Source organism: Dasypus novemcinctus, chromosome 12 (assembly GCF_030445035.2).
Source record: "Dasypus novemcinctus isolate mDasNov1 chromosome 12, mDasNov1.1.hap2, whole genome shotgun sequence".
Classification (NCBI taxonomy): domain Eukaryota; kingdom Metazoa; phylum Chordata; class Mammalia; order Cingulata; family Dasypodidae; genus Dasypus; species Dasypus novemcinctus.
In genome coordinates, this window is record NC_080684.1 from 78,604,643 (window position 1) to 78,618,414 (window position 13,772).

Consider the following 13,772-nt stretch of genomic DNA (forward strand, 5'->3'; position numbering starts at 1 on the left):
AGCTTCTTAAAACAGAGAGAACTGTTCCGACTTTAGAAAATTGTAGGTTAGTTCTGCTTTTATATCTTATGGGTTATCAAGTTCTTGTTAAATGCAACATTCTTTTTAGCTTCTTAACTGCTTTTGATGTAAATAGGCCAATTTTATTCTTTTCAAAGTGATTTACATTTTTAGACCAACTCCATCCTTAGTACATTCGCTAAACTTCTACTTGAAATACCGCTCTTCAGATAAAGCGCTGAATTTTCAATGCCATTTCTTCCTATTCCCAGCCCATTCTTCCAAATTATAAAAACATGCAAAATAGGTTAACTTACAAGCATTCATATTAATAAGGATGTTTAAATGCTTTCCCAAACCAACTATATTTGAATTCAATACAAAATGTCCATTCGATGCAAAATAATTTATTTTAAATCCCAAAGCAACATCTAAATCAACCAAAAGAACAAAAGTAATTAGTTGCCCAAGGGAAGCTAGTTCCAGTCACTATTATTGAACCAATAATTAAACCTGATACGCTCAAGAAATGGCAGGGAAATACACACACATAATGGGGGCAATATTTAAGTGAAAAAACTGGCAAAGCAGGAGGAGGGCCAAAATCACACAAATGCTATTGACAGAAAGGGACAAGAGCATCATGGGCTGAAATGGAAAGGGGGAGGGTTGCCAAGATCACAGTCTACCAATAGGTTATAGACCATGGCGGCGCAGACATTAATGTTCCATGCTAGTAACTTGAAACTAATTCTGCCTTCACTGTTCAAAATCAGTGATTGCATGTTTTCATTACTACTTTCATTGTGGGTTTCTGTGTTGTTTTTTTGGGGGGAATGTTTTGTTCTGGCTTAATCACACTCAAAATATGAGCTGGAAAAACCAATTCAATAACCACAGGAAAGTATTTTTAGGTTACTGTTTTGTCCTCAGCAAACTATCATTATCCTGAAGGCCATGAAAATATTATGTAATGAAAAAAATCCAGTGCTAGAATCCAATGTTCAGCATGTTAAATCACTCCATAATGTTCAGTGAATGACCAGGTCCTTACCCATCCAAAACACTGGTTTTCATCTTTAGGTATGCACAAGATGTTTAGTACAAATGAAAGGGTGGGAAAAAGGATTAGTTAACTTAAATGTAAATTGAGTATCCAATTTCAAGATATGTCATAATTAATTCACTATTTCTAATTGTATATTTACAAAAATTTTTTTCTCTCTTCCCTTCCGCCCCCTCCCCCCCCAGGTTGTCTGTTCTCTGTGTCTATTTGCTGCGTCTTCTTTTGTCTGCTTCTGTTGTCGTCAGCGGCACGGGAATCTGTCTCTTTTTGTTGCGTTATCTTGTTGTGTCAGCTCTCCATGTGTGCGGCGCCATTCCTGGGCAGGTTGCACTTTCTTTCACGCTGGGTGGCTCTCCTTACGGTGCGTACTCCTTGCGCGTGGGGCTCCCCTATGCGGGGGACACCCCTGTGTGGCACAGCACTCCTTGCACGCATCAGCACTGCGCACAGGCCAGCTCCACACCGGTCAAAGAGGCCCGGGTTTGAACCGTGGACCTCCCATGTGGTAGATGGACACCCTAACCACTGGGCCAAGTCCGCCGCCTACAAAATTTTTATTTAATCAGATATCCAGCAAAGAGATAAGTTGTGGGATGATTTATTTTTAAGAATAAACTGCAGAGTAAAAGATTAAGATACCTTGGAATATATTATTTCATTACAAAGCTTCGTGAACTTTCAGTAAGACTCTAAAATAAAAATTAAAAAAAGCTTCATGAACTTTCAGTAAGACTCTAAAAAAATAGGTTGAGCATATCCAAGTGAAACATGGTATATTTTTCAAAAGGAATTCATGATTAGGTGGGATGAGTTGACCCTAAAATATTAATATTTCAGGATAGGGCCAATTGCTACTGGGTATTGTTAACAGGTCTAGACAGGAGAGGGCAAAGTATGTGGCTTTCCATTTCTTTTCTATGTCTCTACTTGGGGAGAAGACACACTGATCACAGGTCTGAGAAGTGTCACTAAATCAAACTTGCTGGGCTGAGTGAGGAGGTGGAGCACAGTGGCAGGAGAAGGAAGCCCAGGTCTTAGATTCTCACAGAACCCTGAATCTCAAGGGCTAGCGATCTCATTCATTATCTCTAAGGGAACAGCAACATCCACACTCACCCCACTCACAATGTCCAAAGTGTTCTTCAGAAAGATTCGGTTATCAAAAGGAGCGCACCCAGAATCCAGCTTGATTCAAGGGTATGAATTAACCTAGTCCTTAGTCCAGATGGAAACTGATGCCCCCAAAGGGAAGAGTGGCCATTAATACATAAAAGGAAAAGGAGATGCACACCATTCTTTCCCCCTCTTTTCCCCAGACCTGGACCCCTTATCTGTCCTCCAGACTTGATGGATCACACTGTATGTTTAGCCAGCGTGGGAGATCAAGGGGGAGCTCTGATGATGAAAGGGGACAAAGACAGAGACCGGGTGGGACTAATAACGCCCTCTTCCCTGAATCACAAGACTTTATAACCAAAGTATTGATGGAAATGTTTATTGTTTTTAAGTTCTCAAGCCTGGAATTAGACAGTAGTGATGGTTGTGCACATTTGTGAATATACTGAACAACACCGAATTGTATGTACACTTAAAAAAAAAAAACCCTTGAGTTGTATGAATCTCAGACACACCCAATTTGTACTAAAGGCTAAAAACTATTCCATTCTCTCAAACCATGGCATACTCTGTCACATTTTTTTCAGGAGATTTCCTTAAAGAGCAGCTGTTTATAAAATATTGCACTTAATTTAAATCCAGGTGATTTGACTGTTTTCTAGAATAAAAGGTACACTAACATGCCCCTGTATGCCTTCAGGGAAAGGAGGGGGTAAAAGCAGGGGTTGAACAACACAGTTTCCACTAAAGCCTTTGTGGTCTTTCTTTTTTGTTATGTATATGGAGAAACATATTTAAAGGAAAATATCTTCTGGGCTGGAAACAGTGAATGGCATTCCCAAAGCAGGCTGAAGATTATATCTTTTGAATGCTTTTATCTCAGAAGTGTGGCCATTCAATTCCTCAGAACTTATTTTCAGTAGATCCTAAGAGGCAGATGGCAAACTTGGCTAAATCCTAGATTGAAATCATTTTATTCCTGCTAGTCTTCCCATCCCTAAGAGGCCCTCCTAATCTTCATCCACAGGAATTACTCCCACTAATCTAGCCACCATCTAATTAGACCAAGCGTCCTATTTTCCTCATGCTTCCAGTGATGACTTCCTCAGTGCACTTCAGCTTTATACCCTATGCTTTTGTTGTCTTTGTTGAAGGAAAAAAACCACCACCCTGCAACAGGAGTCATTTGTTTTCATTTTTCAGAGTAAGCTTTGCAATCTCTCACAGACCTGTGAATAAAGTGAATCACGTAAAGTGAATCATATCCTCAAGCAGGATTTATCACAATTAAGTTTTGCCAAAACACAAACCTCTGGAGTAGTGCTTATGGAATCCAAAATTAATGTTAAAGCCACAGTTTCATGAGGGATTTGGAAGCATTTCTGCATGCTTTGGATGCAGGGTATGCACTCACCAGTGTCCCTCGGTATGAGAAGGGGAGACCCCTGTTCATAAATCCATGTGTCTGGCCATGTAAAGTGCAGCAGAAGGCCTAGGTTCTGTTGGATAAACAGGAGTGCTATGAGATTTCCATGTTACAGAGAGTCACACACAATCGACTACTGTGGACACTGGGACATAATGGGATCTACAGTCACCCATGGACAGATGGGAGGGATTACATAGGGATTTACTGTACTTCAAGAGGTCACAGGTGTTCAGCATTGCCACCTCCTGTGCTGCTTCACTTTCCCAAATGATGCCATATACTTGCCATTTACAGGACTCAGGGAAAATGCAGCCACTAACAATCGTGAAGCTAAATTCTGACAGAGATTTAAAAGAGAGAGTAGGCAATTAAAAACCCTTTCCTTCTGGGTCACTAATTACACCACCCGCTCAATACACAGAAGTTTACCATGCTGGGCCAGTCAGGTGGCAGGAAATCTGGTCTGATTAAGGCAGTGAGCAGTGTGGAGAGAACTTTGACCTAGTACATCGGACTGACAACACTACTGCATTAGACAAGTGGAGTTATTTACACCACACAGCTCCGGTCCTTCTGGTCATCTTCAGGTGGCACAAGTGTTCATTTAAAAATCTGGTAGTGTGCACAAAGTTTTCTTTAAAATAAAAACTTGAAGGCAGGAACCAGCGGCTTCATCTTGGTATTATTATCCTTTCTATGGCACACAGAATAGGGTCCCAGTTTTTACAAAATATTGCAAGAAGAGTCACAGCGAAGAAGGTGCCAAGAATGTGAAAGCGGCTCCTCATCATGGGTGAGATGAACTTTGCAATCGTGGACACACACACTAGAATCACAGTCATAAAGGCCAAGATCACGTTTATGCACTTGCCCAGGAGAACTTTGGCATTCATGGTGTCTGTCTGCAGAGCTTGCTGCTCTTGCTGATGGAGCTCCAGTTTAGAAATGCGAGTCTGGCAGGATTCCAAAGCTTCCTGTGGGCAAGAGGGAGAGTGAGGGTCAAAAGCTGTTGAGATCACCGGTGGCATGTGAGTGTGTGCTCAGATGTGCACAAAAGCCCCCTAACTCAGCATGCCTAATGCCCAGGAACTTCAGATACCCAAACTGATGATGATGAGGATGGCAGACAAAGGAGTAACACAAGAACTTCCAAGTTTATTTTATTGTATTATTCACGGATAGAATGTGGATGTATACAACCAGAAAGCAAATACATAAACCATAAAGATGAGGAGTTATGATTAAGTGTTTTGATTCCAACTACATTTGAAATACAGTGACCCTAAATATTGGCACCCATGAGGGACAAACCCAAGAAGGGGTGGGTTCTGTTTTTTGACAGCTGACTACTCTACCTTCAGCCACAGAGTGGATGGACTCTTCAATTGCTTGCCTTTATTTCCACTGCTCGGTTTGTGTGTATCCATTTACAGACTAGTGGAGGGTGGACAGAGGAGGACACGGGAGGGGACCAACCAAGCCAGGGGTAACTCTGAGGGGACCAACCAAGCTAGGGATAACTCCACTCTTGCCTGCTCTCTTTGAACGATGATGTTCCTCAGGACGCTGTACTAAGCTACACACCCTCCCTAGGTCCCATTCACGCGAAGGCTTCAATCACCAAGGCACAGAAGCCTCTGAGTGCACCTCAGCCCAACCAACCCTTCTGTAATGGATTCATATACCCACATGCCTCTGTGACATCTCCATCTGAGCCTCTTAAAAGCCCCTCAAACTCAACATGTCCAAATGTGGATTCATGTATGGCATCCCACCCTGCCCCCACAATCAGTCCTGATTCCCTTCCAGTGTTCCTTTTCTCAGAAAAGAGCACCTTGCTCTACTCAGTTCCTCACAGCAGAAGCCTGCAAGGCATGCCCCAAGACCATACCAGTTAATCCATCACCCAGCCCTGTCGATGCCACATCTAATATCTCACAATCGGTTCACTTCTCTCTCCTCCCATGGTTACTACCCTGATATAAGACACCAGAATCTTTCGCCTCCTTATGATAATTTCTCCATACACCCTCTTGTTCCTCAATCCTGTGAATCTGTTTGCCACACAGCAACCCAAGTGGTCTTTCAAAGATGTATATCTGTGTCACTCCTTTCCTGAAAATCCTTTAAATCCTCAAAAGGGCCCTTTGAGGCTTTGCTTTGCTCAGGCCCAGCCACTCTCTTCAGTCTTACTTTATGCCAGTGCTCCCTCCCTCCCCCATCTGCTCTGGCTGTACTGGCTTTTCCCCAGTTCTACAAAGGTGCAACTACCCACCTCAGGGCTTTTGCACATGCAGTGCACACGGCCTGAAATGTTTACCTCCCCACTCCCTCCCCTTGTACGTGTGGATCTCCCATTCATCCTTCAAGTCTCACCTGGATGGTCACTTCCTGGGGGAAACATTCCCTGACCCATCAGATGAGGCCGAGTCTCCCTCAAGCCCCCTCCACCCCCACCCTGAGACGATCAGCTGCACAAGGGTAGGAACCAGGCCCACCTTGCCATGGTGCTGTGATCTCCAGCAACAGCCCAGTGCTGGGCACACAGCATCCTGTTCAACTCACATTTGTTGAAGAGTGAAGAGACTCGGGGCCAGTAACAGGACATGATGCTCAGGGGTGAAACCCCTAAGCCTCTTGGGAGAAAGGACCTAACCAGAGAAAATACAATGTGCCCCTTTTAGTTCTCGAGCCTATGGTCTAGTTCAGTTACCAATATACATTTGCTCAATTAAAATACAGTCATCTTCACAGGTTTTAAACAAGCATAATGGCTCCAACATTGATTTGCTTTTGCTCTGCTGAGTACACTCTATGGGTCAAAGAAAAGGGTTCTCTGTTACTATAGTAACTTTCATTATATTAGGGAACTAACAGAAAAGATAAATTGTTTTCAGATCCTCACATTTTAAAAAGTGCTGGCTTTCTCAGGTACATTATAAACTTACTACAATAACAGGCATGTGCCCCAGAAACAATGAATTCTTTTCAACTACTTGGGCTGAAGATAGTCTCCATTTTAGGTATGGCATGGAAAAGGTGATAGAACAAGACAAAAAGACCCACATTTCAGGCAAATCTATTGACCTAATATTTGCACAAATGGATTGATTTTAGAATTGCCACCAAATTTTTTTTTAAGTCAAGTAACATCCAAAAAAATTAAGAACTGAATTGCAAGGAATTTTAGTCATACACCAAGACATATTTGGCCCCACAAGCTTTAGTAATTCTCTGGTCCAGTATTTAACATACTGGGGATGAAGGACAGAGGAAAGGTGCTTCTTTAAATACTTTTAATTGGGAATTAAGGGTTAACAAACCAACCAACAAACCCCTCAATTGCTTAAAACAACAAAACTCAGGTTCTCTGTAGGTAACAGCCACCTTTATCCATACTAACCATTCTCTTGGTATAAACTACCCACAAGAACAAAAGAAACAAGAAATAAAGATGAAGTTGAGCAGGTCCAATTGCCAAAACCCAAGACACACGGCTACTCACCAATATTCTAAAAAGAATGGCCAAGATTTGCTGACTGCTTATGTGCTAAGCAAAGATTTAAGTACTTTATATGTATTATCCCATTTAATCCTCTTAACAATCTTTTGAGTTACACAGCTCATTAATATCTCCATTTTATAGATGGGCAAACTGAGGAACAACTGTGTAAGTCGTCCAAAGTCACAGAGAAGAAAGTGGTAGAGGCAGGATTCTAACCATAATGACAAGACCCCTCCAGTAACTCACACAAATGGCATCTTTGCACTTCTGAGCTACAGGTGAAATCAGAAAATGTTGAAATGAACTCATCTGAATTTTAAGTTGCCCCTGTATAGTGCCTCCCTTTATCTGGCCTCTGTACCCCCAAAATAAAATTTGTTTCTTAAAAAGGGGAGACAGCCAACTTTGAGCCATACATTCAGACATGACCCCGTGACATCCCAGACATGTTCTAAAATAGAATGGCCTAATAAACTGTCAGTACTGGTCCTGACAACACAACATTTAAATGGGTTCAAGTTTTTCAAACCAGTCAGTGGTGAAGCTAAGTCTCTTGACCCAGAACAGGGCCAGAAATCCTCCAAGTGTCTTCTGCTCCAAAGGAAGGCCAGGGGTCTCCAGAGACAGACATTTCCCATCAGCTCTGATGCTTTGGCTCCCAGAATTGTCCAAGTAGACATCTGGGATTAGCACAGGCTCAGTCCTAGACACAGAGTGGAATAAAACAGGGGCAGTTGGGACTCTAGCTCACAAATCACAGGAGAAATTTCTACCTTTATGTTTCAATTTTCTCCCTCGTACAGTGGGGCAAAGTGCGATAGCCTTCACAGAGCTGGAGAAAAATAACCACTGCCTACAAAGGAAATTTGTAACTCTGAAGCTGAACATTACTTGAAGTTAGGGTGATCAAGAAGCCCTGGGCTGTTTCTCTCCGTGCTAATATTACATTAGGAAATGGAACATACTTTGCTTACACTGATCAGCTACCTGCTTTCTTCCACCCACCTGGATCTTACCCATCCTTTCAAGTCCCACCTTCTCTAGGACATTCATTCACATTCATTAAAAAAGGACTTTCTGTGAGACCTTCTTCAAATTATTTAATCTCTCTTTGTGTCAGTCTCCACATCTGAGAAATGGGGATAATAGGAACTACTTCATAATGGTTGTTGTGAAGAGTAAATGGCGAATACATATAATGTGCTTTGTTAGTACTTGGCATGTAGTATGTACTCAAAGGTTTGACATTCTTACAAATAAGAAAGCTATTAATTTATAGGTGAGCAAGCAGAATCAAGGCTTGCTCAGGGCCACACAATTAGTAAATGGCAAACCAAGGAATGGAATCTGATGTTTTGCCAATAAATGATGAACCCCTCATCATTCCAAGGCTTGTTGAGCACCACATGCCTGAATTTCTGTGCCTTTCAAGGAGTCTGTGCTATGTCATTTGGCACTTGTACATGTCCTGAGCTCTCTGGCAGTTGAGCTCCTCTTGGCTTCCCATCTAGGTAGTGAGCCTCTTAAAAGCAGGATTTGTCTCATACTTTTAAAGTGTTAAAAATTTTGTTAGTGGTAGGGAGGGCAATGTGCAAATAATGGGCTTGAGCAAGATAATAAATACTCATTAACTAATTTAGGCAGAAAGCACATAGAGAATATAACCTCTTTATATAATGTCTATAACATGAGCCAAGGGGGTTAATAAGGTAGGGAAGGAGCATTTGTGTAGAGAAAACATTTTGTTCATGTGCCTGAAATTCCTTAGGGTTTAGGGGTAATTCACTTAGTTTGCTGAATGAATTAAAGCCCGGGAAGCGTGAGTGTCGAATCTCAAGAGGAAAGGCACCTGGATGTCCCGCGACCGCTCGTAGGCTTGGTAGGCCACCTTCTCCTCGATGCTGGCCAGCTCCTGTTTCAGGTTGGCTGTCTCGTGCTGATGCAGATCTGTCAGGTCATGGAGCTGGTCTTCCAGTCGTTCATACCTTTACAAGAGAAGGAGCCAATTCTGAGATGACATTTCAAAGGTCTCCCGAGAGCCCGTTCTAGAATTATATCCTTTTTACCTTACTGCAGCCAGTTCCCCTTGGTTTGTTTTCATCCCCTGACAGACTGCTTTATCTCCAGCTGTGTAGTTGTGGGAAACTCTCTTGGATTACACTGAATTCGAGCTCTGTAAAGGACTGGCTTTACTTTCTTCATTCTCTGTCCTCACTGCTGAGGTTTCATGCAAACCGAATCTGGCTTTTCTGCTCACATTCGACTAGCCCCTTCTCTGACTGTGGTGGAGACATGTCACTGGCTGACCATTCACCAGAGCTAATCAGAAGACAGGGCTGTCTGGGATCAAGGACCCACTGGCATCTATGGTAGACTCTCCCTCCTCTGTCCCCCACAGTGCCTAAGGGCTCACCACCATGGCTCTCATGCTCTAGAAGAGTCCATAATGAAAGAACCATCTTCTAGTATCAACTTCTACTGTGGAGCCAACGCTACTGTTTCCCAATACACACTCATCCTGAATATACACACACTCATCCTGAATACATTTTTTAGCTCTTGGAACTTAAGTTCTAATAAAAAATTAAGCTAGTTATAAATTAGAGATGGCTCATCCAGTAGCATTTTCAGAAGTTTATTTTTCCCCAAGTTACTAAATCCATCTTCCCCTACCCTCCATTCAGAGAAAAGAAATTTGTCTTATATTTGAAACCTTACAATGTTTACTTTGAAAGAGGAAACACTGGGAAGATACATTAGTCTGGAATGGCTTTGATCAATGCTAGTTTTAGCTGCTTATATAGGTCAGTTGATAGAATCATTAAAAAAAAGGAATAACAATAATTTAATAGAGATTTAATGATTATTCTTAGCTATAAGCTCATAGGCACTAAATGGTGGTGGTAATATAAAAAATCTTTCTAAAGGTCTCTTAAGCAATACAATGAATAGCTATATCATTAGGATCACAAGCATAACTCTGGGAAATAAAAAAATCCTGTCCTAAATTTCTGTAAATGGGTATTTATGACTTGGGATAAAATTTGCATCCAAACTGGGCTGTATGAGGAGCTGCTGTAGCTCAGTGTTTGAGTGCCTGCTTCCCATGTACAAGGTCCTGGGACCTCCTAAAAAAAAATAAAAAAATAAAAATAAAAAAGTTATCAATGATAAATGGTTAAAAAAAAATGTATCCCAAACTATTCAGATGGAATTAAAGTCAATATACTCTGGAAAAGCTGTGACTCAAAAAACAGAGCTTATGTCTCAAAGATACCAAACAAAGATAAATGTGCAAAGTTTAAAAAAAGTTTGATAAAATATGAGCTGAAAAAGTCATGTTTCTAAATTAATATATACATAAAATCACAGATCAGATACAAAGTGGTATGTAAGCTGAATTTAAAAGTTAAACATCACAATATGTAAAAGGAATTTCACTATTTTATCTACATTCTTAGACACTCACTCATTCATTTTGACCAAAACTCTTTTGGCAGATCTTCTTATTGGGAAAATGAGAGGAGAATTACCTCATATTTAGGTATATGTACTTTTAAAAACTAAGCTATAAACTCATAAAAATCAGTCTACACAATACTTGACTTTTAAAATTAGCTAATATAACCCACAAGATCTGAATTTGTACTTTAAGATCACTTGCTTTTTTTTTTTTGTTATCAAATCATACTTTGTTACAGATTTAAGATGGTAAATTTAACTCCATATAAACACAAAACAAACATCTGAAAAATACACACAGAAATGAGAAAGGACAAATTGTTCAATACAAAAAACCAAATCAATATGAAATTAGGCAGTAATGGAAGAATTGAGGGTCATGGAAGATTTAAAACTTACAAACAAATGATTACCCAGACTGTATTTCAAAGAAGTTTTTAAAAATCATGTAGGGACTTCTCTGTTCCCTTGCATGGAGTATCATTGCCAAGGCTACCTCCCAGATACTACTGCCATGCTGATTACGAGGGACATAGAGCATACAGATTGTTGACTTAAAGAATAAAGTGCAGAAGACTTGGTTTCTTAACTCACAATTTCACTCTCTACATTTAAAGATAGAAAAAGAGAGACAGTGATATTTTTAGCCTTTGGAAGATATAAACCTACTCCAAAGAAACTGGGCAATATTGTAAATAAGAAATGAAAATATGAAAAATCTTTTCCTCAGCATTTTAAGTGCTAATAATATTCCTTATTATGATTTAAGCAACAGAACATTTTCATATAGAACCACGATATCACATTTGTTATGGCATCCTTTTGAGTCCAATCATGCAGCATTACAATAAAAGGAATTGGATATTTTCAATTTCTACCTTATGAACTCTTTCAAGGCATATAGTATTACCAGTTTTCAAACTAGAAAGGTCAAAGCCACTGTAGCATTCTAGATTTTAATTTCTAATAAGGGAAATATAGATAGCTATAACCCACGTAAGCACAAAGCACTTTGGGAACTTCAATATTTTGTTAAAAGTGTGGAAGGTTTTTTTTTTTTTTTAATTGATTTTAATTAGAGAATAACAGTAAGACATTGTACATATTTAAATTCAAACTACAAAGTCCAAATCTGTCACATATCTGGTGGCATTCCACTACCAGAGGCTTCACTCATAGGCCATGGGATGTTGAGATCAAAAAGTGAGGGAAAACCACTGAGGATGATTCACAGCCTTGATAGGCCCATTTCTTTTGATGACTTCACAAGGAGACATTGCAGTGGAACTCCAAGCCCCTCCATAAGTCCTTCAATATTACATTTTGACTCACTAACCCAGAAATCTCTTTTTGGTGACCTTTGGGAATAGGACTGAACAAGTTAACTTGTTTATTTACCATTTTGCAGATCATTTGCCTATTTTGTCTATTATCATTTTTGTACTTATTTTTTCTGAGATTTTCTTTGCTTTACTTTTTTTTAAAGATTTTTTTTAAAATTTCTCTCCCCTTCCCCGCCCCCATAAGATTACTTTTGAACTTCACTTAGGGTGAAAGGCTTAAAGAGCAAAATAGAGCACACAAAAACTTGTTAAAGATTTCAAGATTGATGTACCAAATTAAATCTACCTTGTTAGGTAATGAAGTAGTCTGTTACTGACAGTTATTATGGAGTGGAATGAAATACAGATCTTTGAATTACTGTAATGAGACTTTATAGCAAAAATCTACTGAGGATATTAATATGCATATGGGCTATAGAAAAGATTTAAACATATAATGTCTCTCTAAATAGTGAGCGATAGGTCACAAACTGTAAAACTTGTAGCCATGAAATATGGAAAGAATTATTGGTCCTTACATGCCTTTGATTCATATCTATATTCATAGAAAACACAACCACTAGCTTATCAGTTTCAAGTAGATAATCTCTGTAATTAGTGACTCATGCTTCTGATAGAATTCCAATAGAACAGCTGAAAATACCTGTATCTCTCCTCTTGCAGGGTTTGAGAAATAAAACCATATTCTCTTTTAAACTGCACCTTCAGCACCTCGATGTCCTCGGCCAGCTGTGCCTGGGTGTCCTTGATCTCCCTCAGCTCCTCCAGGATCATGGTGAGCTTCCCCTGGCTGTCCAGCGTGCCGGTTCCACCAGCCCCAAAGGGCTGGTTCCCATTACTGTCGGCGGAGCCTGACGTGCCACTTGAGCACTCATCATCGCTGCCGTACTTGGGTTTGTTCACAATGGTAGCACTGCCCCCATAAGCCCTGGCACTCGCCTCGGGCCTAAACTCCTCTAAGGAAGTTTTTAAGTGAGCGATGTTGTCAGCGCTGCCAAACTTATTCCGGATCAAGTTGGCAAACTCTCTGGATTTATTGAAAACAAACACAGGTGGAGTGAGCGATACCCCTGGCATGCCCAATTTACTGCTCTCCATGCAGTGGGGAGCAGTTCGAGATTTCACCTGGGCCTCTTTCAGAGAGTGCTGTATGTCCTTCAGGTTGTCTTTGGAAATGTCCTTTGAGCTTCTGGAGGCTCCATTTTGTTCGATCTCCCTGAGCTTTCTGTGATATTGTTCTAACTTCTTCTGCAGATGGGCGATGGTGTGAGCTGACTTCTGGTTCTTCTTTTCAAAGACTTGTTTGATACGTCCAGCCTGCTGCTTGTCCGCACTGTTGACTAGTTTCAGATATTCTGCAACGTTCCCATCGCGTGATGTTTGCTCAATTTTTATCTGCTCTGTTACCTTTAGGATTTTTTGTTTTAGGGTGTCTGCGCTGAGTTTGACCTTGTGGAAGTCCAGGATGCCATCTGGTACGTCAAAGTTGAGGTTGGTGTCTGACCCCCCTCGGCGTATGTTCAGGGGCAGGCTTAAGGTATTCATGTCATGACGTTCAACCTGAAAGAGATAGGAAAGAAGCACTTAAAATTTTGAAAACTTTGAAATCAAAGGGAGACTCACTATGATAGAATCTGTATACACATAACACTTTTAAAGATTTTTTTTTTTAATTTACTTTATTCCTGCCCCCCCTTCCCCTAGATTGGTCTCTCAACTGTCTGCTTATTCTTTGCTCTTCTTCTCCAGGAGGTACTGGGAACCAAATCTGGGGCCTCTCACATGAAAGGCAAGTACCCAACAGACTGAGCCACATCTGCTCCCTGTGGGCTGCAGTGCCTGCCGGTTTGT

At 40.7% G+C, this 13,772-nt stretch overlaps 1 protein-coding gene across 8 annotated transcripts in view; it reads right to left on the reverse strand.

Moving 5' to 3' along the window:
* Window positions 1-2,545: 2,545 nt before the first annotated feature.
* The window catches only part of TMCC3 (transmembrane and coiled-coil domain family 3), a 332,700-nt gene continuing 321,473 nt past the window's right edge, over window positions 2,546-13,772 (reverse strand). For all 8 annotated transcript variants that reach the window (XM_071219003.1, XM_071219004.1, XM_058308544.2 and 5 more), the window contains 3 exons: window positions 12,565-13,481; window positions 8,966-9,101; window positions 2,546-4,585 (listed from right to left, as the gene is read on the reverse strand). In XM_071219003.1, the coding sequence (XP_071075104.1) occupies window positions 4,283-4,585; window positions 8,966-9,101; window positions 12,565-13,481 (1,356 nt within the window). In that variant the 3' untranslated portion in view covers window positions 2,546-4,282. The remainder of the gene's footprint in view (window positions 4,586-8,965; window positions 9,102-12,564; window positions 13,482-13,772) is intronic.